Source organism: Alosa sapidissima, chromosome 3 (assembly GCF_018492685.1).
Source record: "Alosa sapidissima isolate fAloSap1 chromosome 3, fAloSap1.pri, whole genome shotgun sequence".
In the NCBI taxonomy this organism is placed as follows: domain Eukaryota; kingdom Metazoa; phylum Chordata; class Actinopteri; order Clupeiformes; family Clupeidae; genus Alosa; species Alosa sapidissima.
The window spans coordinates 17,520,283-17,545,997 of NC_055959.1; the positions used below are offsets into that span (position 1 = coordinate 17,520,283).

Genomic DNA, 25,715 nt, shown 5'->3' on the forward strand with positions numbered 1-25,715 from the left:
GCTGCTCCTCGTCACTGGAGAGGGGACTAAGCGGCATTGTCATGGCGACAGGGAGGGTGGCACCAGCGGCAATGGCATCATCCCCAGAGACTCACTGAAAAAGACAATAAAAGACAGAGAGAGAGAGTAGAAAAGTATTAGACTCTGAGGTTGAATGAAAAATCAACAGTGACAGACTTGGGGCTAAAGGGAGGGAGCATGGCAGAAATGCTTGATAACTTCAACAAACTCAGAGAAGATTAAAAAAAAAAGAGACAGAGAAGGAAAAAAAATGCTGACCCACTTCACAGCTTTGCACCCGCCTTCACAACCAGCACTACCACAGTTGGAGACCACCGGTGTGGTTGCCATGGTAACAGACGCACTCCTATCGGCCCTGCGCTCATTCACACACTCTGTGGTGTTGCGGATGCTGATGCGGATGCGTCCCAGACCACCTGAACGAGCTCCTCAAGCGGCACCACTGAGACCGCCGGCAAAGACTCAGCAAATAGACAGAAATAAATTCCATCCTCCTCTCTCTCATCCACTGATGTAGTTTACACATTCAGTGGACTGTATTCAATATCTTGAGAATATAATCTCGTTCATCATCACCGATGCCCACAAAAACAACGATTTACATATTATTATATACACAAAACACAAGTCAGCACATTTAGCTGCTCAACAGTGCAGATATTTTGCATTAGTTTAAAACCATAGACTGTATATATAGAACTATATATACAGTCTATGTTTAAAACAAAGTAGGCTATGGTGCTACTACAACCCAATCTATATATCTACACTTTAAAGTGTTCTATACAATTCACACAAAACTATAGAGTTCAAATAAAGAGAGGGTCTTCTTTGGTGAATGTGCTTTTTGAACAAACTAGGTCAGACTATAAAATTTATGATCCAAGTGACAGGTTATAACAACTTCATTTCAGACCCAATCCACCCTCTGGATTGTGAAGAACACAGTTATGGCTGAGACTACTAAAGACAGTGTGCTGTAGCCTACATATACTGTTAGAGTGAGTGTGTACCATATCAACATGTCAAGAGATGAGAGTTAAGATGAGTTTGTGTACTGCTAAAGTATTCAAGGTGTTCACTACAACTCTTTGATGAAACTATTAGGAGCAGCTTGTTGAGTCATGTTGAGTCATAGGACAATTGTGTTGTTTCATTAACAACACCATGCAACTCTGTGTTCTCTGCAAGACACCTATCTTAGAAACTGATTTAACACTTTTGTATTCAGTGGCTTGGTTTGCTACTGAATACGTTTTTGAGAATTGAAACAATAGATCATTGCTCCACACTGGATATAGAGCAAGAAAGAACACTCATTGGTATTGATTTAACACAGAGCTACTTCAGTACAAATTCCAAAAAGTTAACCTTCTCGCTTTATTGCATCTCTCCTGCCTCTGGAACATGAAAACAATCGTCTTGGGAGCAATGAGACATTCTGTGCAGAGCTGATAGCAAGGGGCTGAAAATTGCTCAAATATTTCGTGATCCACCCACCATGTTTATTTCTGTGCCTCTGCATATCATTTAAATAATCCAGATCAGTGGTGGTCAGAACTCTACACTGAGATTTTGGTCTGTGTTAACCCAGAAGCCCACAATACTCAGTGGTAACATCAAGATCAATATCCATAACTTAGGGTTAATCATTTATTTTAAGACGTAATTTTCAAATAAGACTCTAGGTTCTTATAGGCGTATGCATTGCATAGTGTGTCGTTTGGCTTCAGTCATTTGGATGTGTGTATAGGAAAGGGTCACTGTTGACCGGCAAACTGAGACCCCCAGGGTGTGGAAGAGAAAAATGCACACCAAATGAACACCACTTATCAGGGAAAGTAATTACAACACAGATATGGGAGGGGGGGTAGCTCTGGGTCAGCCTGCTGATCGAATCAGACCCCCCCCCCCACACACACACCCCCCGTCCTTGCACAGAGGCAGAAGTGTTTCACAACCCAGTTCCTGGCCCTGTCCTGTCCCCTACTGTACATCCACAGCAAATATGAGGTAATCAGAGTCGCAACAGCAGAGAAAAAAAAGAGAAGCACCACCACGACACAGAGGTCACGGCACAACAACGAGCGCCACCATTGTAATCATGCCGGCGCACTAGATGTGGCAACAACAATGAACACTCTGTATCGGAAAACACCTCCAATAACGAACAGGCAGTGGAGGACACCTGGGAGCACTTCATCATTTAGTGGAGCATTTTAAAGTGCGCCCAGAGGCTGTCATCCTAAATGTATACATCTATACATTTAGCAGCATATACTGCACTCTGTGAGATATTAACCAAGCCTGTCTGATGCAGTAGATGTGGGCTACTATATAAAAGCTCTAGTGTTTCAGCTGAGTGCCATGAATGCCACATAAGAGGTTGCAGGTCACACACTAGCAGGTCACGTAATAGTAATTCTGTGGGAAACCCATTAACACTGACATTGCGTGTGAAGTAGCAGTTACAGTATAATGCAACAAAAAGATATTCTTCACAGATGCCTGAGTGGTCATGGGGTGTATTTACTGTAAATGCACTACTAAACATTTAATGATACACATCCAGTAAAAGGGTGGACTGAGTGAATGGTACAAGAAATGGGCGTGGAACAAGATGACCAATCATAGATAAAACCTGACATCTAACATGAGGACTGAACAACAACAGCGACAGTAGAGATGATCGGAGTACTAGACACCATGCTGTTACAGCATTGAACATCCGACATCTGAGGTAACCACAGCAACCAACGCCCCTATAATGGAAGGGACTACAGCCCCGAACGGCCAAAAATGAGGCTAACCAACTTTGCAGCGGCGTGTAATTGGCGTGACAGCGTACATGAGCAGCCAGTAAGCTAGAGAAGACGGCTGGAGCTGAGCTTTTAGTGGTGGCTTCTTGTCATAGAGGCAACCTTAATGAAGTGGTTGCGTGTGTGTGTGTGTGTGTGTGCCACACTACGCCGCTCCACCACTGCTCTCAGCTCTTAATCTCCTGCCACCTATTTATTAACTCATTTCGACCCCCTCCCTCCTCCTCCTCACAGTCAATATCCTGGCCCACACTGCGATGGAGACCCTGATGCCTCTTATACTTAGACAGCGACTATGCATATCAGGCCGCGTGTGTGTGTGTGTGTTGGGGTGTTGAGTCTGTCGGTGACAAAAAAAAGTGTGTGTTCAGGGGGAAGGACACTGGGGAGAAAGGGCTGACAGAAAGGGAAGATGTGTTTGGCATATGATGACAAGAGTGACCCTGAAAGACAGTGAGTGGCAGAGAAAAAGAAAACCTGTCAAAACTGACAATGAGGAGAACGGAAGGAAAGAAAGAAGGAAAGGGAAAAGAAACGAGAGACAGAGAGAGATAAATAGAGAGCGAGAAAGAGACAGAGAGAGATAAATAGAGAGCGAGAAAGAGACAGCAGTCTAGCAAGTGGAAATCGTGGTTTGGGGAGAACAAACTTAATCACCCTGATGCCCAATTGTAACACACAAAGAAATCATTTTACAGCCTTATCATTTTGTGTAATGCATCAAATAACACAGAAAAGACCATGAGAACCAATTTGTTATATAGTAAGACACCCCTCTAGTTCAAGAGGTCTGCATTAGTAGCCTCTAATACCAGATGCCGATTCACAACAACCCCTGACCATGCACCTGAAACACCACCCCTCATTAGCCCAAAACACAGGATCATGTGTGTCTGAGTGAGGGTTGTAGTGAGGCTTTCATCGCACACACCTTAATTAGAATCAAGTACATGATCTTGCCCGGGTAGGGAGCTGCGTGCTCATAGGTCACGACTGACAGAAAAAGAAATGCCACCTGGCCTAATTAAGGCTGATGGGCTTCATTGGCGAGAGTGAGAGAGAGGGGAGAGAGGTTATTTGAGAGTCTCCGTTCGCCACATTTACAACTCAGATCACCGCTCTCGGCTCCACACTGAGGGCGAGGCGTCAGGTTCTTAAGAAGGCAAGCTGTCAAGGCCACGCACTAGCGTTCAGTCACGCTTGGGTGGGTCCATTGTTGACATAGAGGTGAGCCCATGGAGAGTGTAAAGACCACTCATGATGAGGTCAGACTTGGGGAGAGGCGCCGGCCAGATGGAAGGAACTGTCTGTGTATGGAAGCGTGTTTGCAAATGGATTTGGTTGGTGGTTGGCAGGTGTCACGCAGTGAGACCAAGGCCCGCAGCTGTGCGATCAACAGCTCATCCACAGTTTTAGAATCCTACCGAAAAGCCGGTGGTTAAGACATGAAAAGAACTTGTGCAATCCCCCCCCCCCCCAATCCCATATCCCTCCCCTACAAAACCCCCACCTGCTTCCGGCTGTCTCACCCCACACATAACTTATCACGCGTCGGCCTGCATATTTTAACAGAGCATTAAAATTTAATTGCCGCTCTGCTACCCTGTGTTAAAACACAAACCCACACACATGACAGGATCCGGGGATAAAAAATTAATTTGGCCAGAGTTCTGTACCAACAACTCCATCCAAATAATACAAACAGACAGAGCCAGAGAGAGAGAGAGAGAGATGGCCTGACAGGAGGGCAGACAGACGCAGAGGTGGATAAGGTGGCAGAGGGCATTGTGGTCAGCAGCCCATCAGAAAGGCCCACTAATTAGGGGAAGCGGGTGGCTAAAAGTGAGCGTGAACGAGAGAGGAGAGGAGTCTGTGCTTTTGCATACTGCTGAGTAATCACTGGAGATATGGAGGGGATGGGGAAAGCAGGGGAGACCAGGCGGGCTGCAGCGGGAACAGCAGGAAGGAGATAGAAAAAAGGGGATTGTCTGTAGGGATATGAGAGAGAGAGAGACAGAGAGAGAGAGAGAGAAAATGTATGTGCAATAAAACAAAAAGGAGATAGAGTGTGACGACAGAAATGAGAGAAATAAATGGATAGAGGGCATGTTAGAGAGAGAAAAAAAAAAGTCAGAGTGAGAGGGAGAGTGTGCAAGAGAGCCAGGGGGAGGAAGAAAGAGAGAAGAGAAGGAGAGAAAAATGGGTAAAGGGCTGGTGAGAGAGAAGATAAAAAGAGAAAGAAATAAGAGAGAAAGAGAAATGGGGAGAGAGACAATAAAAATGCAAGGGAACGAGGGAGAGAAAAGTAAATCAGATATAAAGATACTGAAGGATTAGCTTCAGTGGGATTTAGAAAGAGAGAGAGAGAGAGAGAGAGAGAGAGAGAGAGGAGCCAGCAGGGGGAGGGAGATCTATCTCAATGGAACAGGCGATAGGCAAACGACAAGAACAAGGGTGAGCTGATTAGAGAGATGGAACAAGGAACAGCGGGAGGAAGGAGAGAGGAAGGAGTTTTGGGCTGGGGGGGGGTGGTGGCATGAGAGAAAAAGAGGACAGCAAAACCTCAAGGCAGACAGACGTGCAGGAAAGACAGAAAAGGTGACAGAACAATTGTGAGAGGATGGAAATGTGTGAGAGAAATCATGAGAGCAGAACGATACAGGGGACAAGGTAAGGCTCATCGAAAACGCAGAGAGAAAGACATCACTTAAAGCCCTGTCCAGGGAAAGAAAATGACAAATGAGTTGATGATTTACTGGTGTAAAGAGCGAGCACGATAATCTTAATTAAAAAAGCGCCATGCTAGAGGAAGACAATAGGCCTCCTCGGGCCAAACGATGGCCAGAAAGATTGAAAATGATAGAAATCTTTGCCAGGTCTGCCATTCCTGCTCTGTGCCACCGCCTCTCTTTTTATCCTTTTAGAAATCTGTGTGTCCTTCTCTCCTCAGCACACACAGACACTCGAGGAGAGGAGGGTCGTTAAGCACACTGGAGGGAAGTAGGGGGAGGTTGGAGCCTTCTAAACCAACATCCTGTCTGAGTTCTCCTCCATCTTGCTTTGGGCAAAAGACGAAGGTTAATGGTTAACAGAATTTAAAGTGCCTGTCCTCGATAAAACATTGTGTCCTTGATATTGGCTTTGTAGTATGAAAATATTTAATAGTATTTAATATAATGGGTTGGAATTACACTGTACCCATGTGCTCGGCTCCCTGGCTGTTCATCACCATCTTTTTTTCTTTTTGTCGAGATGCTATAAAAGCTCTTTCAGGCATGATAGTATAAAGGTTGTATAAAGTATAAAGGCTGTGGTATTAAGACAGAAAAGCGTGTTGAAGGTGTTTCTCATATTCAGGCCTTGCTTGCTTGTCCTTCTTCGCTGTCCGCTGCCTGGACAGACTGTCCAGTGCTGTGCAGAGGTTCCGCACAGGTCAGCACCTGTCCACCACCACCCGCCAGCAGCTGAATGCCAATCACTCTGGCTGGGGCTCTCCGACGATCACATGTACAGTGGCCTGTATGTGGCTTTACACCACGATCTTATGCTTACAACCCTGTTAACACAATGGCATACACACACATTCATGCTCCTTTTCCTCCCTCTCTCTCTCTCTCTCTCTCACTTATGTAGGACGGAGGGTGTATATAGATAGATATTTCCAGTGTCTCAGTCCCCAGGACGATTTACTGGGAAACTTCCAAGGAACAGACCGTCCCACTTTTGCACCACTAAACTGGAGCGGCCAATTTCTCTCTCTCTCTCTCTTTCTCTCTCATTACACATGGTCCTACATAGTGACAGAGGCTGGGTGTGTTGGCCCTACAGGTAGTATATGGCACGTTCATGTTTGTGTGGCACTGTGTGTGTGGGCGTGTGTGTGTATGTGCGTGTCTGTGTGTGTGTGTGTGTGTGTGTGTGTGTGTGTGTGTGTGTGTGTGTCTGTCTGTCTGTGCGTGTGTCACCTTCACCTCTGCCCTTCTCACTTCCTTGTTCCAGAGCCTTTTCTATCAAAACATATTTCTCAGGCACTCAAAACCCCCCAATCCCAATGCATCCATCTTGACTCTGCATGTGGAAAAAACAGATACCAAAGGCTGGGATTGGGGTGGGCGGGTGTGGAGGGGGCAATCAAAATACAAGAATCCATGTAATTGCACCTCAACATGTGAGCAGACAGAAGCTCTCCGCACACCGCACACCCACAGGGCTTCCTGCGACTCCCATCATCCGAGCAAGCATACCCAGCAGGGAGCTGACCCAGCAGGGAGCTGACCCGAGGTGGCGCTAACTGGGACACTGACAAACCCTGAGCTGAGAGACAGTGAGCTCAGCTCGCATCTCGAGCTCTCATCGCCATGAGGACTAGAGACTACATAGACAAAGATGCATATGAGCTAATGGACTTGGTGCCGTCGGCCTCCCTTTGAATGGCTAAACACGAGGATGTAATAACGTCCACTGTGCGTTGCCTTATTCAATTTCCAGCCAACCGTTTGTGTTTGTGTCTGTGTCTGTCTGTGTGCTCAAAGGGCTGTCCATGAAAGAGCCTTTCGAAAAAAGTGCAGGGAATAAAGGGTCCAGCCTGGGCGGACTCCACTGCTGTGATTCTTTGTGGCCGAGCAAAATGGTGGGGACCGTCAGGGTCTGGCAGCGGAGTCTTGCAGTTTAGTGTGCCTGCGGAAAATGCCAGAAATCCAGACCCAAGAGAACGGGAGGGTTGCCGAGTGCAAGGAATAAATCCATGACGCTACGGCTGTTGACAAAAAACAAGAGCAAATGATTTGGCTGTGATAAGAAGCCATTGTGGTGCATACATCTGAGGAAATTCAAAATTATTTTTTTTTTGTCATTTGTTTGCTTGTTCCCCTAATCTACACTGATTCTTTTACACCTCAAATCTGACATGCCTCAGTGAAGTCCTCAAAGACATTCAGAGAAAGCATGGCAGGCAATCAGAAATACCATGCTGGCTGCAGCAGATGAGGCTGTAGTTATTTGTCTGTTTCCTACAGTGATTTTATACACCGAAGAATTGGATACAGCCAGCATGAACCACTGGATGCTCCGCATTAACAGCTATTTATATAATACAAGGACACTCAATGTCTTTCTCTTTCTGTGTGAAAAAACAGAAAGTATATAAAGCAAGAGGGTGGTGGACCAGAGCTCTGCTTAATACCCCTAACTTAAAGCATAGATGTGAGAGAATAATTACTACACATTTCTTCCGTGTAGTTTCCTAATTGGTGTGAGACAGAAACAAACTGTTAGCATACACATGCACTAATAGTGGGGCTTTACTACTGAGGCAGACAATCCACGGCTTTTACAGAGTGTTGCATCTTCACCACTGTGACAGGCGAACAAGGGAGGAGCACTAGGTACATGCAATTGTTAAATTATTTTATAATTCTACTCTGGGGTATGCAGAGCCACTGCTAATACTTTCCACATCGTGATTGAGACACACAGCACAGTGCTTTCAACCCAGGCGGTTGTAGAGTTGCATAACAAGAGTTAGTCGCATGTCTTTTTTGGAGTGATGAGGTCCCATTTAAAGAGTTACAGCTTTTAAAATGTCCTCAGCAGCTGGGACCGGCAGGGAATAATGACATCACGGTCGACCTCGGTGGCAAGAGCCAGTAGGCAGCAGAGGAGGCGCCTTGCTCATGAATAATTAATATGGGAGCTGCTTTAGGGGCGGAGACTGAGCATACAAGAGCACTGAAATATTTAAGGCCAGTGCTGCTCAACCGCCCCAGGCAGTGTCAGCCCATGTGACTCCCCCCCCCCCCTCATTCCCATTTCCCAATTGCTGCTCTTTCCTTCTCCACTCCGTCTTTCTCCCAGTTCACTTATCTCTCAAGTTTCCCGAATCACTTTGAGTTCTATGGAGTAAAGCATCTGCCAGCGCAGAATTCTGAGAGGACAGGACACATTTCATCTTGACTTTCAGATGCTAATGATGTGATGAGTTTATATATAGACATATAGATATATAGTGGATAATGTCCTTTATGTACCTGGCTGGCGTTTAATACTTAATGGTGTATGTGTTGAGGGGGGGGGGGGGGTTCTCCTACAATATAGATGACAGATGAGCATTTTAAAACGCTAGGTCTTTTTCCTTTATATGAGTACAAATTCATCACATTTTCATGTTTCCCTGTCAATAAACACCTGATAATAAACCTTTTTAACTGATATGAAGTAGATCTTTGTAATGACATCCGTATATGAAGTACATTGTGCAGTTAATGTTCAAAAGGCACACACACAATTGTCGCACATTTGTTTTGCTCACATTTTCTTCACTGGACAATGTGATGAAGGAAATTAAGGAGTTTATGATTTTCCATTAGCAGGGGCAGAAACAACCTGTCATGAGCCTACTGTAGTCCTGACAGGCTCAGGCTGAGTGTTGACATTTGGAGTGGTGTGCGTTCGGTGCATTTTATCTAGTCATGCTTCACACGTCTCTCTGTGTTGATCTCAGAGCACAATTAACACTCTTCAGCGGCACTCGTTACTGTGACAGCAACACACAAGGCAAAAGATGCAACTTTATTACCGAGGCCTTATATCATGGCTATGATTAATCCTGGGCAGGGACTAAATTGCATTTTGAACTGAAGATCTCTAATCCTTATCTCAGTGACTGTACCAATGAGATTAAAACCAGATCCTGTTGTAAAATGAGATTAAACCAGAGACATATAAATGGATATTTTATCAACTTTTGACCTGACTTTTGCATGTCTGTAATGTTTCAAGAAATGTTATCTCAATTTTGTATGAGGTGCCATGGCAGCAAATTAACTGTTTAAAATTAGGCCTAACAAATTCTGTCTCATTGGTTTTGTGTTTCAGTATTTCCACACAAAGGGCCCTATTTTAACGATCTAAAACACACAGTCTGAAGAAGATGGTTTAAATATGTGTAGGGTGTGGCCCAAAATCGCCCTTGATGGCGTAATAAGTTCGCCAGGCGCATTGTTCAAAAGGGTTGTTCTCATGTTTTTTAATCAGTCATGGGTGTGTTTTGGGCATAACATCTATTAAACCAAGGAGCACAACATCAGAAGGCGCCTTGGTATTTTGGCAGTCAGCGCATCTGAATCTGCTTGCACGCGAGACCCTGTATGCACCACTAGGATTCCTCTAAACCTTGCTTTACTAAAAGGTGTGGGTGACTAGCAGAGTATAGCCTACATGCATCTGTATTTGCCTATTATTTGAACTCATCCAAACTGAAACTAACTTCACCATGGTCTCATAGGCAATGACAAAACAGTTTTACACTTAGTTATTTACTTTCACTATTGACTTACAAGGGGTTACAATCAAAAACATAGCCTGATAATGTTTGAATGACTGAATACAAATCCTAAGGATATTCATCCTGTGGATGAGTTGTTGCCTGGGACTCTTTGCTAAGGGCTGCTTACATTTCGTGACAGCGCGCCTTCAAAATAGCTGTGCTTGTATGCGCTTTTCACTTTAGACCAGGTTTTTCTTGCTCAGAGTAATGATTTTTAGTGGGTTTAAGATTTTTTGGATCATGTGCCTGACCACATCTATTTTTTAATTGACACACCCGTAGGGACAATGTTCAATTGAACTGGAGCGCATGGCGAAAAATTTATCACTGCCTTGGGTGTAAGATAGGAACAAGACTTGCGTTGCGCTTGGCACCACGTTGCACCGGGTGTAAGATAGGGCCCAGAGTCATTTTAAGTTGTACGCTTTTCAATTTTCTTAGAACCAAAGAACCAAAATGAATAAATAAACAAACAACCCAGCACTACTATTTCCTCTACTCTCAGCCTAGTGGCTGAAACATACTGTTCAAACACGGTTGCCTCGACAGGTACAACAGACAATTACTGAAGCATGAGAGAATACTACTAGTCGACTTCACAGGATATTGCTGACTGCTTGTGAGCCCTCAAGGTTCCACTCCTCTGAAATATATTTCTGTACAGCGGTGACAGTGGTGGTGAGAGCTGAGAATTTTATCAGCTTGCTATGAGACAAAATTGTAAACTTCAGAGAAGTTTTTTTTTTTGATGGCAGCAGCACATCTTTTCGCCGAGAAATTGCGTTTTTAAGGTTGGCTGAGGCTCGCACTAGCCTGGGAGAGGCCCATTTGGCTGGCTGGAGTGGCAGACGGAGAGAAAAGAGGGAGGTGTCACAAGTCCGGGCGGTGGAGAAGTGACGGGCCCAAGTTCAGCTGAAGCAGCAGCTCCCTCAGGTACCAACCCAGGGCCAGTCCTGCACTATGTGACAGGAGTTCAGTACTGCTCGCCCCATCACAGGGACCTCAATGGGCTGAAAATGTCTCATTCTGTGTGTGTGTGTGTGTGTATGGTGTGTGTGTAACGGATGCCAGCTAGCTTAGTTGTGCTTGTGGACCGTTGGTAAACCTCACTCCCCGACGCCTCAAGAGTGCTGCTGGCATGCGAGCCAGTAGCCTGGGCTATTGGCTCAACTGTCAGCACGCTTGCCTCCCGATCCGAGGTGCTGCTGTTCGCGGGTTCGAGTCCGGGCATGTGCAGGGCTGAATCGCACAGGTTCAACGCAATGCAGTTGTGTGTGTGTGTCTGTGTATTTGTGCATGGCGTGAGAATGTCTTTAGTTGAGTGTGTGAATATGTGTCTAGCGCGTGAAAGAGTACATACATGAATAGCAGCGTGTCTTTACATTATCGTGTATGAAGAATTACGTAAGGTATAATGTATTGTCCGCCGGTAATTATCAGAAAATAAGTCCCGACAGGGAGAACAGAACCCCGACGCGCAGCAGATACATTATCTCGCTTATTACACGGCTACCTGCCAAAACGAGAAAAGAAACAACACAATGGGTCTTTAAAAATGATTTTGCTACCGTTTCGTGGCTTCTGCTGACAAAATAAATAGTTCGCCACACAGATAGAACTTGACAGTTTCAGGTGTTGCGTGGCAACGTATTACTAGCTGACTTTCACTTTCAATGAAATTCCATTGCAATAAGCGAACAGACTTTTTGCGGAGTGATATGAAAGACGTTAATTAGAAGCACAAAACCCGTTGCCATTGACAGCGGTGATTATATACCTTGCCGGTGATTATATAGATTTAACAGACCACCGAACGTTGGGAAGGCCCATTCATGTGAATGGAACTTTCTGCAGCACTCTGAAGAGCCGTGTAATAAATAGGGTTATCACCCGGCGAGAAGAAATACTCTTTTCTGATTGGCTGGTGGGGTGGCTATTAATTCTGAATAACAGGACACCGTTCCATATAGACGCTTATGAATGGTAACTATGACAACCATAGTAGGACTACGGTTGCAGGCTTCGCAACAATGGAATCAACTGTAAACAAGCTAACTTATCATTCTATCGGAAGTTGTACAACAAGCTGAACTTGAGCTTCTTTTTAAACAAAACCGCGTGTTTCCTTTGCTTTACAGTGGCAACCGGGTGATAAGCGGGATAACGGCCTTCGAGGTGTGTCCTGTTATCCGCTGCGTGTCGGGGAGTTTTTTGCCACTCGCCCTCGTCCATTAATTCCGTATAACAGGACACCTCAGCGGCCGTTATCCCTTGCATAATATATGGAATGCCGGTCATTATTGAGAAAATAAGTCTTGACAGGGTGAACATGAGCCAAGATGGCGCCACGGATGGCTGCCTCGGTACTTCGCTCTCTAGTACTTTGTTTGTTTTTGTGTGTTTATTATGTTTTCTGCAATATTTCACCAGTAACTTTTACAAAGGAAGAACTCTTAAACATCAGGCAAGCCTTTTTAGGAACTTTTCCTCCCAATTTCACTGATCCAGCAACTTTTACAGAAAATCCTTGTTGGAGGCGCTTCCAACTCATCTGAGCGGACCGCAAAACAGAACTTTCAGGGAAAACGAAAGGTGGAGGAATCTTCTTCTACTTAAACTAAGGTTGGTGTATAGATGTTACAGTGCTGGAAAAGACGTGCAGCCCACACTTAGAGACCCTCTTCATAAACTGTAAGCCATTCTATTCTCCGCGGGAATTCTCTTCGTTTGTTATGGCCGGTGTCTACATTTCGCCACAAGCCTGCGTAGTAGACGCGCTACAACAGTTAGCTGACCAGATAACAGACATTGAGAAAAAACACCCGGACTCTCTCGCCATTATTGTTGGGGATTTTAACAGCGCCAATCTCAATCAGGAACTCCCAAATTACAGACAGCATATCAAGATTCCCACCAGGGACAAAAACACATTGAACCACTGTTACACAGCTTTAAAAGATGCCTATCGCGCCGTTTCCCGGGCAGCTCTAGGACTCTCAGACCACTGTCTGCTTCACCTCATCCAAACCTACAGGCAGAAACTAAAAACGTCTAAACCTGAAAGACTGTAAAGAAATGGACAAGGGAATCAAAGCTGGAGCTGCAGGCTTGCTTTGACTGCACCAACTGGAGCGTTTTTGAAGCAGCTACAGATCTCAATAACCTCACTGATACTGTAACATCCTATATCAGTTTTTGCGAGGACATCTGTGTGCAAACTAAGACCTTCCACACATACAATAACAGCAAACCTTGGTTCACTCCTAATCTTAGGAAGCTACGCCAAGCCAAAGAGGAGGTCTACGGGAGCCCGCAGGACCGGGACCTATATAAGCAGGCCAGGAACAAGCTGACAAAGGAGGTCAGGGTAGCCAAAAGGAGCTACAGTAAGAAGCTAAAAAACAGTTTCTCAGCCAGCGACCCCGCAACAGTTTGGAAAGGCTTGCAACAGGTCAAAAATTGCAGGAGACCACCCCCCCCTCCTGCAGAAAATCCCAGACTGGCTGATGATCTGAATGACTTTGGCCTCTGCTACACTACACCGATCAGTTTCAATACGGGTTTTCGGATCAAATCCGATCTGCATCCACAAACACTGTATCAGTTTGGGAAGCCTTAAAAACCTGCGTAAAAATTCGTAATTCTGATTCTTAAATCATGACAAACACATAGTCAATAAGTATGGATACAAGGGAATAAATAACCATCAGATAAAATCTGAAAACTCGGGGAAAATGGGCAATGTTTGCCAAGTTTAGGCTACTGCCTGGGTGCAATAGACATCATGCTACTTTATAGGAATTCACATTATAATTCCAGTAGCTTTTGTCGACGAACGACAAACGAACACTAATAATTAGGCTATGTTCAAAGTTAGCTTCTCGGAAATACAGTTACAGTAGGCTATATTATAGCTTGGCGTCTTTAAATTGCATATAATCCGTTGCCATTCACTGTATGGCTGTCAAATTAATAAATGTAGGCCTAGGCTACTTCTCACGAAAACGAAGCAGCATGGCCATCATGTGAAATGAGCGTGAAACTAATCAGGGAAAGGAACATGGGCTTGTACGTCATTTCTTTTCAGATGGTTCCGCAACACACTACAGACACACATTCGTCCGATACGGCTGCGGAGCAAAATGAGTTCGGGGTCTCCAGCAGATCCAAATTGCTCCACTTCGGATACGCTGGTCTAATGTGGAAGGGAGGACGAATCATAGCAAAAGTGCGTCGGATACATTCGTATCCGACATAGTGTAGATGTAGCCTTTTACTGCAGGTTTGAAAAGCACCCATTATCACACCCCTCACGCACAATAGGTTTCCCCTCAACACCCAACCCCCTCCCCCCACCTGCGTTAACAATCTGCTAGAAGGATGTGTGCCGGCTCTTTCAGAAGCAGAAGATCAAGAAGGCTCCACGACCTGATGGTGGGTCCCCCTCTTGTCTGCGTGTCTGTGCTGAACAGCTGGCACCAATCTTCACGCAGATCTTTAACCAGTCCCTGGAGCTGTGTGAAGTGCCCTCCTGATTCAAAAGCTCTACCATCATCCCAGTCCCAAAAAATCCTCCATCACAGGATTAAATGACTACAGGCCCGTTGCCTGACATCTGTGGTCATGAAATCCTTTGAAAGACTGGTGTTGAGCCATCTGAAGGACATAACAGGACCGGGCAAACAGGTCGGCGGATGATGCTGTCAATATGGAACTGCAATTCATCCTGCACCACCTTGACTCCCCAGGGACGTATGCCAGAATCCTGTTTGTGGACTTCAGCTTGGCATTCAACACCATCATGCCTGAACTCCTACATCAGAAGCTCACCCAGTTCTCAGTGCCTGCCTCTACCTGTCAGTGGATCATCAGCTTTCTGACTGACAGGCAGCAGCATGTCAGACTGGGGAGCATCTCATCCCAAACCTGGTCCATCAGTACAGGCACCCCACACTGTCCTCTCCCCGCTGCTCTTCTTTCTCTACACTAATGACTGCACCTCAAAGAACCCGTCTGTGAAACTCATGAAGTTTGCAGATGACACCACCGTCATTGGTTTGATCCAGGATGGTGATGAGTCTGCTTACAGGCAGGAGGTCGAACAGCTGGTCCAGTGGTGCAGTCAGAACCGCCCAACCCCAAGAAGACTGTGGAGATGACAGTCCCCTCCACTCCCCCCCCCCCCCCTCACTATTCAGAACGACACAGTGTCCAATTCCTTTAGGTTCCTGGGATCAACCATTTCACAGGACCTAAAATGGTCTCTCCACATTGATGCTATCCAGAAAAAGAGGTTATACTTCCTGAGACAGCTAAGGAAGTTTAATCTGACAGATTCAGGAAAAGGGCAGCAAAAATCTCTACAGACCCCTCACATCCTGGTCACAAACTTTTCAACCTCTTTCCCTCTGATAGACGATACAGGGCACTGTTTGCCAAAACCAGCCAACACAAAGACAGCTTCTTCCCCGAAGCAATAACTATGTTGAACACAGAAACAACCCCCACCCTTACACTGAACAAAGTCAATCAACACTGTTCTGCTCATCTACCTCATGTGTACTTCAATCTTACAGTTACAATCATTGTTATTAATACATTATAATTGCACTGAACTGCTTTGCACTATATTTATATTTAATCAGTCTATACTGATATTGCACCATTCCCACCCTCTTTTCAATGTATATTGCATCTTGCTTGTGCCTGCTGAGGTGTCCACAACTTGGCAACCTTGACAGGGACAACAAGGAGGCAGTCATCCCCAGCCGTACTCCCATGGACAATTGCATTACCCTATACCACCTTAGTGTCTATTTATTTGCAAATGTACATACTTTATTCTTATACTAAGCAATAAGCCCCGAGAGGCCGTAGGTTACGCTGATTCTACAACAGCTAAGGGGTGTTGTTAGGCACGGAGCATATTCTTATTTTCGGATCAAATCCGATCTGCATCCACAAACACTGTATCAGTTTGGGAAGCCTTAAAAACCTGCGTAAAAATTCGTAATTCTGATTCTTAAATCATGACAAACACATAGTCAATAAGTATGGATACAAGGGAATAAATAACCATCAGATAAAATCTGAAAACTCGGGGAAAATGGGCAATGTTTGCCAAGTTTAGGCTACTGCCTGGGTGCAATAGACATCATGCTACTTTATAGGAATTCACATTATAATTCCAGTAGCTTTTGTCGACGAACGACAAACGAACACTAATAATTAGGCTATGTTCAAAGTTAGCTTCTCGGAAATACAGTTACAGTAGGCTATATTATAGCTTGGCGTCTTTAAATTGCATATAATCCGTTGCCATTCACTGTATGGCTGTCAAATTAATAAATGTAGGCCTAGGCTACTTCTCACGAAAACGAAGCAGCATGGCCATCATGTGAAATGAGCGTGAAACTAATCAGGGAAAGGAACATGGGCTTGTACGTCATTTCTTTTCAGATGGTTCCGCAACACACTACAGACACACATTCGTCCGATACGGCTGCGGAGCAAAATGAGTTCGGGGTCTCCAGCAGATCCAAATTGCTCCACTTCGGATACGCTGGTCTAATGTGGAAGGGAGGACGAATCATAGCAAAAGTGCGTCGGATACATTCGTATCCGACATAGTGTAGATGTAGCCTTTTACTGCAGGTTTGAAAAGCACCCATTATCACACCCCTCACGCACAATAGGTTTCCCCTCAACACCCAACCCCCTCCCCCCACCTGCGTTAACAATCTGCTAGAAGGATGTGTGCCGGCTCTTTCAGAAGCAGAAGATCAAGAAGGCTCCACGACCTGATGGTGGGTCCCCCTCTTGTCTGCGTGTCTGTGCTGAACAGCTGGCACCAATCTTCACGCAGATCTTTAACCAGTCCCTGGAGCTGTGTGAAGTGCCCTCCTGATTCAAAAGCTCTACCATCATCCCAGTCCCAAAAAATCCTCCATCACAGGATTAAATGACTACAGGCCCGTTGCCTGACATCTGTGGTCATGAAATCCTTTGAAAGACTGGTGTTGAGCCATCTGAAGGACATAACAGGACCGGGCAAACAGGTCGGCGGATGATGCTGTCAATATGGAACTGCAATTCATCCTGCACCACCTTGACTCCCCAGGGACGTATGCCAGAATCCTGTTTGTGGACTTCAGCTTGGCATTCAACACCATCATGCCTGAACTCCTACATCAGAAGCTCACCCAGTTCTCAGTGCCTGCCTCTACCTGTCAGTGGATCATCAGCTTTCTGACTGACAGGCAGCAGCATGTCAGACTGGGGAGCATCTCATCCCAAACCTGGTCCATCAGTACAGGCACCCCACACTGTCCTCTCCCCGCTGCTCTTCTTTCTCTACACTAATGACTGCACCTCAAAGAACCCGTCTGTGAAACTCATGAAGTTTGCAGATGACACCACCGTCATTGGTTTGATCCAGGATGGTGATGAGTCTGCTTACAGGCAGGAGGTCGAACAGCTGGTCCAGTGGTGCAGTCAGAACCGCCCAACCCCAAGAAGACTGTGGAGATGACAGTCCCCTCCACTCCCCCCCCCCCCCTCACTATTCAGAACGACACAGTGTCCAATTCCTTTAGGTTCCTGGGATCAACCATTTCACAGGACCTAAAATGGTCTCTCCACATTGATGCTATCCAGAAAAAGAGGTTATACTTCCTGAGACAGCTAAGGAAGTTTAATCTGACAGATTCAGGAAAAGGGCAGCAAAAATCTCTACAGACCCCTCACATCCTGGTCACAAACTTTTCAACCTCTTTCCCTCTGATAGACGATACAGGGCACTGTTTGCCAAAACCAGCCAACACAAAGACAGCTTCTTCCCCGAAGCAATAACTATGTTGAACACAGAAACAACCCCCACCCTTACACTGAACAAAGTCAATCAACACTGTTCTGCTCATCTACCTCATGTGTACTTCAATCTTACAGTTACAATCATTGTTATTAATACATTATAATTGCACTGAACTGCTTTGCACTATATTTATATTTAATCAGTCTATACTGATATTGCACCATTCCCACCCTCTTTTCAATGTATATTGCATCTTGCTTGTGCCTGCTGAGGTGTCCACAACTTGGCAACCTTGACAGGGACAACAAGGAGGCAGTCATCCCCAGCCGTACTCCCATGGACAATTGCATTACCCTATACCACCTTAGTGTCTATTTATTTGCAAATGTACATACTTTATTCTTATACTAAGCAATAAGCCCCGAGAGGCCGTAGGTTACGCTGATTCTACAACAGCTAAGGGGTGTTGTTAGGCACGGAGCATATTCTACTGCTCTTCATTCTATTCTTACTGTTCTGTTTTTATTTTTTTAATGTTTTTTTATTTTTGGGGACCGGGTATTGCTTCACCCTGAAGGGACTTATTTTCCCGATAATGACCGGCGTTCCATACATTATCCCGCTTATTATACGGCTACGTGCCAAAACGAAAAAATAAACTCCACATTATATGTCTCTTTACATTTATTTGTTACAGTTTCGCCATGGCTTTTGCTGAGAAACAAATAGTTTGTGAACACACGCTGAACTTGAATCAAACATTCTTTACACAGCTGATCAACCGTCTGCTTTCACTTTTGAATAAAGTTCCATTGCAAGAAGTGACCGGACTACTTGCGGAGTGATATGAAAGACGTAAATCAGAAGCACAAAACCTGTTGGCCATTGACAGCTGTAATTATATGTTTCAGCGATAATTACATGAATATATTTTACCGTATAACGTTGGGAAATCCCATTCAAGTCAAAGAAGCGTTCTACTAGGATTGTGAATAGTCGTATACGTAGTTATCATCTCTGATCTGACAATGAAAAAAGTCTGCAAAAAAAATCTCATATTTTGGAATGATTTCCTTCCTCAATATGAGGGCTACTCCATAAAGCCCTGATGATAGCCAATAACTGTCGTCTCGGGCAATCCGACTATTTCCCACCATATTTTTCCTTGATTGCTTGTAGTGAATGATACAAACCTAACAATCCAAAGATACTCAAAAGTTGTCTTTTGATGTCTATTAACTCAGATAATTCATCTTCTGTTATAACTCTCAGGCAGTGGATTGAGTGTGTCTTTGATGCTGTGGCTGTGCGCCAGGCTTGTTAGTTTTGGTTTGTTAGATAAGTGACATGAGGAAATCAAGAGAGTGACTGGAAGCCATAGATCATATCTGCCTTAATGCATGCAAACTGTGGATGACAGAGAAAGGGATGAGGAAGGTTTTTTTTATTGTCTTAATCTATTCTATGTAGGCCAATCAATATGGCTCCACTTCAAACAGCTTTCTCAGCCCCCACCCACCTCTCTTGCTCTTTCCTTTCTCATTCTCTTCCTTTCCCTGATTTTTCTCTTTTCTATTTCAACCCCTTATATCTCCACTTCTGCGCACGCCAACCCCCCCCCCCCCCACACACACACACACACACACAGACTCTTTTTAACCTCATTATCATCTCCAACATTGTACATTAACTTTCTTTTCTCTCCTCCCTCCTGCCCCGCCCCCCCCCCCAACATCCTATACCCCGGTTACATGCACCATGCACTTCACCTCTTAATTGTGTTTGTGTTTTAAATAATTCAGTGTGCTGGGAGAGCTGAAAAGACACTCAAGCAGTTTTTTTCCGCCTTGCTGGATTATGACTCCGGAGAGGCTGGCATGCCAACCACTCACTGCAAGAGGTCCGCGGTGCTCTATATGTGTTTGAGCTCTCCTGGCGCCGTTTGACAGCAAGAAGGAGCTGGCAGTTCCTACAGCAGCACTGCATCACAAAAAGGGAATGTATAGGACCGCTAAGCTCCAGCATTACATGGTTTTGTATGCTAGTGGCATGCCGTTGATGCTTTGCTGAAAACTCAATATTGGAACTCTAGGTAGGGCATGTGCCCTTAAAAACATCAAAGGGGTGATCTAAGGGATGTCAAAAAGGTGAGAGTAGAGCAACAGCACTAATCAGGTTGCAAGTAACATGCTGACAAATCTGACCTATGCCAGAAGAGTGTGATTTTTATCTTAGCTATACAAATGGTTAAGGGTGCATATACCACACTACTAGACACTGGACACATTAACAGTATTCACAGTAAAATTTAATAGTTACTCAATTTTATGCAGATTTTATTTCAAAACCGCTTTCCACTTTCAAATCCATTTTCTGATCGCAATGTTTGGAAATGCCTTTTGAGAGTGATGCGTCATTTCAGAAATGTTTTCCAAAGAATCTCTGAATTAAATTTATGTCCAGGTAAGACGTGCACCTTAGATGGTTTAAGGAGAATGTCTCAGAAAAAAGAGAGGCTGGAAAGGGAGGGACAGAGGAAGATATTTGAATCTGTCAGGATGATGAAAAGAAAACAGGAACCAGCAAAGAGAAAAGTCTGAGGTAAACTTCCTGTCTCATTCAAACATGTTGTGCATCATTTCCACAATGGTGCAGACACGAACATGAGCAGGAGCAGAACCGGGCCATTTGAGAATTAAATATAAATATGGGCCCCTGAATAAAACATCATCCCCAAGAGAAGTGTCGGCCCCTCAGTCATAGCCAGAAAGCTTCAGCTCCACTATGAGGTGTGAGCTTTCAGGAGCCTGAGCAGCCATTAACCACGACCTTTGGTCAGCGCAGACAATACAGGCCTTTGAAAAGAGATGATGTTGTGCTTTATGTTTTAATAATTGCTTGCTCACACTCACTTTTGCTCAGTCAGTGGGTGTGTGTGTGTGTGTGTATGTGTGTGTGTGAGTGTGAGTTTGCTTTTGCTTTGAAGTAATTAGTGTGTCATTCTCCTAAACTGAGAGTAGACATAAAGGAAGTTAAAGAAGGGAGTTTGAGTACTGGGGTACGAATTAGTTGATTATTAATGGACTGAGGTAAGCTGAGGGTGAGAGAAAAAATACATGTTAGTGTTTGTGAGTAACTGTGTATGTGTGCGCCTGCTTGTGTGTGTGTGTGTGTGTATGTGTGCGCCTGCTTGTGTGTGTGTGTATGTGTATGTGTGCGCCTGCTTGTGTGTGTGTGTATGTGTATGTGTGCGCCTGCTTGTGTGTGTGTGTATGTGTATGTGTGCGCCTGCTTGTGTGTGTGTGTATGTGTATGTGTGCGCCTGCTTGTGTGTGTGTGTGTGTGTATGTGTGCGCCTGCTTGTGTGTGTGTGTATGTGTATGTGTGCGCCTGCTTGTGTGTGTGTGTGTGTGTATGTGTGCGCCTGCTTGTGTGTGTGTGTGTGTATGTGTGCGCCTGCTTGTGTGTGTGTGTGTGTGTATGTGTGCGCCTGCTTGTGTGTGTGTGTATGTGTATTTCCGCCCTGTAGCTATGCAAAAATAAAATTATGTGGGAGAGGGGAAAAGCATACAGCATACAGAAGTGACTCTTTGTGTGTGTACATGTGTGTGTGTGTGTGTGTGTGTGTGTGTGTGTGTGTGTGTACATGTATTTATGTAGCTATGTGTGTGGGTATGTGGTGTCAGTGTGAGTGTGCAGGCCAATATGGGAATCCAAACGCTGGGGATCCCGATGCCCTCTGGTTCCCCGCAGCTGTTAGTCACAGCGGGAGGAGAAGGGGGGAGTGGGCTGTGGGGGGTATGGGGGCACATCCGCTCTGCTCTTCCCGCCTGCCTGCGCTGGTGGAGGAGCATCGATCATACATCATCTCTCCCATTCACAGCACTGCCGGCCGGCTATGCCTCGCCTTGCATCGCTGTTGCTATAAATAAGGGCGGCTCGCTGGCTCTCCATCATTAATGCGGCATGCCACCGCGGTCAGCACTGCCAGCTCAATCGCTGGCTCAATCGCTAACGGATATCGGCTAACTTCACCTAGCTCCTGTTGGGTCCATAGCCAGCTGCTTTTGCCCTGAGTTAACTTCGCCAAGGACATTGCAAGAGCAAGCGGAGAGAGGCACAGAAAGGAGAGAAGCACACCGGTAGAAGGATGGCTGGATAAGTGATGGCAGGGGAAAAAAGCCGACATCCTGGGATATAGCGATGGAATCCCTCAAGGCTGGTACTTAGTTTCAAGTGGTGCATAAATAATTGAACAGGGGGTGCCGTAGTGTGATGTCAGGACAAGTAAACATTACCTTCAGTCATCAGAACAAAAGGAGGGGCGGGGTGTCCCAGAATACCCCAGTTGGCCTTGTGCTCTCTTCTCCCACCATTTTGACCTGAACCCAGAGAGGAGAGGTGGATCGTGGTGGCTGGAGTCTTGAGCCTATTACAGTAAATGAGCACTGGCTTGATTGGCAACGGGACAGGTGAACCTAGTATCAAGCCCATGGCATCCTTTTAATCACTCATTAAAATCCATCCCTCTAAGTGGTGTAATTGCGGCAGAAAGACAAAAGGCCTGTGAGAAGAGGAGATAGCCATCACTACCCTTTCAAAAGCAAGCCCCTCAGCACACAAGAACAGTTTGCTACAGATATCACACTAAAGACGAAATACAGCACCATGATCACATAAAGAAGAAAGTGTAACGGAGGAGAACTGAGCTAGCATGCTAGTTGCGTGTGTAAATCCTCACACCCCTAACCTTAAGAACGCTTCTAACCAAGTTTTTTATAGCTCCTCTTTTTTATCTCTTCTTTTTAACTTTTATTTAATTTAATTTAATTTAATTTTATTTGACTTTTAGATGGGAATAGTGGGGCGAGAACAACTGGCCAGTGCACAATAGTCAAACCAACTACACACTAAAATAACTCTAATTTTCTAACCAAGTTGGAAGCCTGGGCTTTTAGCTCAGTGGTTAGAGCGTTCGACTCCCATGCCGGTGAGTGTTGAGGTGGCGGGTTCGAGGGCCGTGAGCGGCGGACGAATTACGACCTCTGTTACAAAAGCACACCGAATCCAATACAGAAGCACTGTAATAAGAGTTATTATCTAGACTCTAGGGTGCCCATCTTAGGAAGGTTTCATGGGGGGAGGCAGCAAGGACAAGCAGACAGCCTGTACTTATGTGACCAAGTTGTGTGTCCTGACCAGGTTAATTTACAGGAGGTATTTCCAGGCTATGTTTTATGTCAAAGTCAAGACAATGACAATGGGCACTGGCTTTCACACACAATATCCCTCTCTCTTGTCACTTTATCTCTCTCTCTCTCTCTCTCTCTGAAACTCCACTGATGCTGAAACAGACACATAACCTGTCGGGGTGAAGGGGCCCACAGTCACAGCACCCGGCTACTCAGGGTTTAACTGTGACAGATATCTGTGGTGCTTCGCCTTCACGTTCACGAGGATCCTGCTGGCTCGGGTCCAGACGGATCTCCACAGGAGTTGACATAACAGCACACTTCTGCTGCCGAGAACAGCGTGAGAAAGCGAGACATTTAGACAAACCCCGGCCACCCGTATGGTCTCGGATGTGATGACCTAGCCCCCTGACAGTGTAATAATTCAATTAGCTCAAAAGCTCCAGATTTGCTTCAGTTTGCCGTCCTTCGAAAGTCGTCTTTTTTTTGGTAGGGCTTTTACCTGTTAAACTGATTTTAGTGGAGATACTAGATAACTGTTTTAGACATTAAGACCATGTTCCCCCTGAGCGATCCTATGGCAACAGTGGCCAAGGAAACTCCTAACAGACTACTGGCACGCTACTTACTGTAGATAGGACCAGTCTCTGTTTCTCTGACGCAGTCATGTTACTGAGTCAAAGTAAACTGCCAGTCATTGATTTTGTGGCTGCCTTGCTGTCACTGTGTTTGCTGTGTCAAACGAGCTAAAAGGGGCTCAGTAATTAGTCCGATTATGGTTGAGAAATTGAGAAGGGTATGCTAACCGGCAGTGATTGATCTCCTTTTCACAGGTGTGTCGTCTGCACAGCTTCAGATGAGGTGACATTGATTGACCGGTCTAGCGGAAGCACCCCTGATTTACCGACTGTGTGACAAAAGGAGGGAAAGAGATAACCGAGGGAGCCTTTCCATGGTCCTTCCCAAGTCGATCGGGCAGTTTGTGCTGCCGTGCCCCCCTGCTGTGCTCCTCTAACCACATGGTGTGTGATGTGTGTTTCTGTGTGTGTGTGGGGTGTGTGTGCGGTAGATCGAGGAGGGAAATGGCCACCCGTCTTGCAGTAGGGCCGGCAGAGAGAAAGATTTATGGACTGCTGGGCCAGCAGCCTGGCAGACTGCGGAGACCGACCTCCTTCCAATCCCCACACTGGAGGCCCCCCGCCAACGCGGCAGACACGCGCAAACACATCCAGCAGCGGGCGGCGGCCGTTCCACAGGGCCACGGCCGAGCCTCGAGGAATCCCCTTACTCATCCTGACAGTAGCAAATCAATGGCAAAGATAGCAACCCGTCGTTACAGATATTTATGGCAGCTACATCTTGAGGCCTTTTCCTGGATGTCTAGCGGCTTGATCCACATCCCTGGAATAAACGGTGTGGAATTTGCGCGATGTTAGCATGTTGAAGTTTAGCTGCTTACAGAGTTTAGCGACATACTAGAGACCATTAGTCTTTCAAATCACATCTCCTTTTGCAAGAGATATTAGAAAGTAAAGCCAGCTACCCTTAGCTAGGTTGTAAAAAAGAGAGAAAATGCTTACAGTAGCTGTAAGAGTTGATTAGGAATCAGCTCTTTTGTGGTTAGCCCCAGTCTTGAACATTATGAAGCAGGCAGCATCCCTGGCCCCAGATCAGTTGTAAGGGCCATTAAGTGCTGGCACTTGCACACATTTCCCTGCCTGGGCCAGCCAACTCCCTTGCTGAGCATCTGTTTCTAAAAATAGCCCTTCTTTGATGGTGCACTGGTGACTGCTGGGAGACTCTGCATCCCATACCCTCCCTCCCCCTCTCTTTTTCTCTCTCTCTCCCCCTCTCTTCTCAATGGCACAATTAGCACTAATAAAGTCAGTTGCAGTCCACAGGAGCTCAGGAGGCACTGGCCAATCCTTCATTCTAATTAGCATAAATGAGATCATTGCCATGCGCTACACGTGCCGTGGTGTGTGTGTCTTTCTGGTTGTGTGTGTGTGTGTGTGTGTGTGTGTGTGTTTGTAGGTGAGTGAGTGTGTGGGGGGTAGGGGTATATGGAAGCTGGAGGGTGGATGAGCGAGCATCTCTCTTGCAGCAAAAGAGGGGAGGGGGAAATATGTGAAACTCTCTGTAGGAGCAAGGGGCTTGAGTGGAGGAGATGGGAGAAGAGTGTGCAAAGGCAACACAGGCGCCAATGCTGCTGGTTCTGGAATATATCAACCCCCTCTACACACACACACACCCTGCTGTGACAAATCCCCATGGCCTGTCATCACTAGGGCTGACACTATCATGCTGTTTCCAAGCCCGAGATATCGGTGCTAGACTCATCATTCACTCCCGGGCTAAGACACACACCCAGCATCCTGTTGGCACATGAGTCTGAGGGAACCGTGGGGATGGACAGCCCCTGCAACCGCGTGAGAGGCAGGGGTCTGGCACAGGCTAGACCCATCACCTGACGTGTCCAATCAAAATCTCACACTCATCACTCCATGGCGAGGATGTGCACAATGACATAACTGTCTACTACTAGC

At 45.7% G+C, this 25,715-nt stretch overlaps 1 protein-coding gene across 1 annotated transcript in view; it reads right to left on the reverse strand.

The window, feature by feature from the left end:
- shank1 (SH3 and multiple ankyrin repeat domains 1) overlaps positions 1-25,715 on the reverse strand; it is an 83,550-nt gene that overhangs the window by 51,194 nt on the left and 6,641 nt on the right. Inside the window, 1 exon segment of the mRNA XM_042087203.1 lies at positions 1-94. This exon segment is cut by the window's left edge and continues 452 nt beyond it. Coding sequence (XP_041943137.1) covers positions 1-43 — 43 coding nt within the window. The 5' untranslated portion in view covers positions 44-94.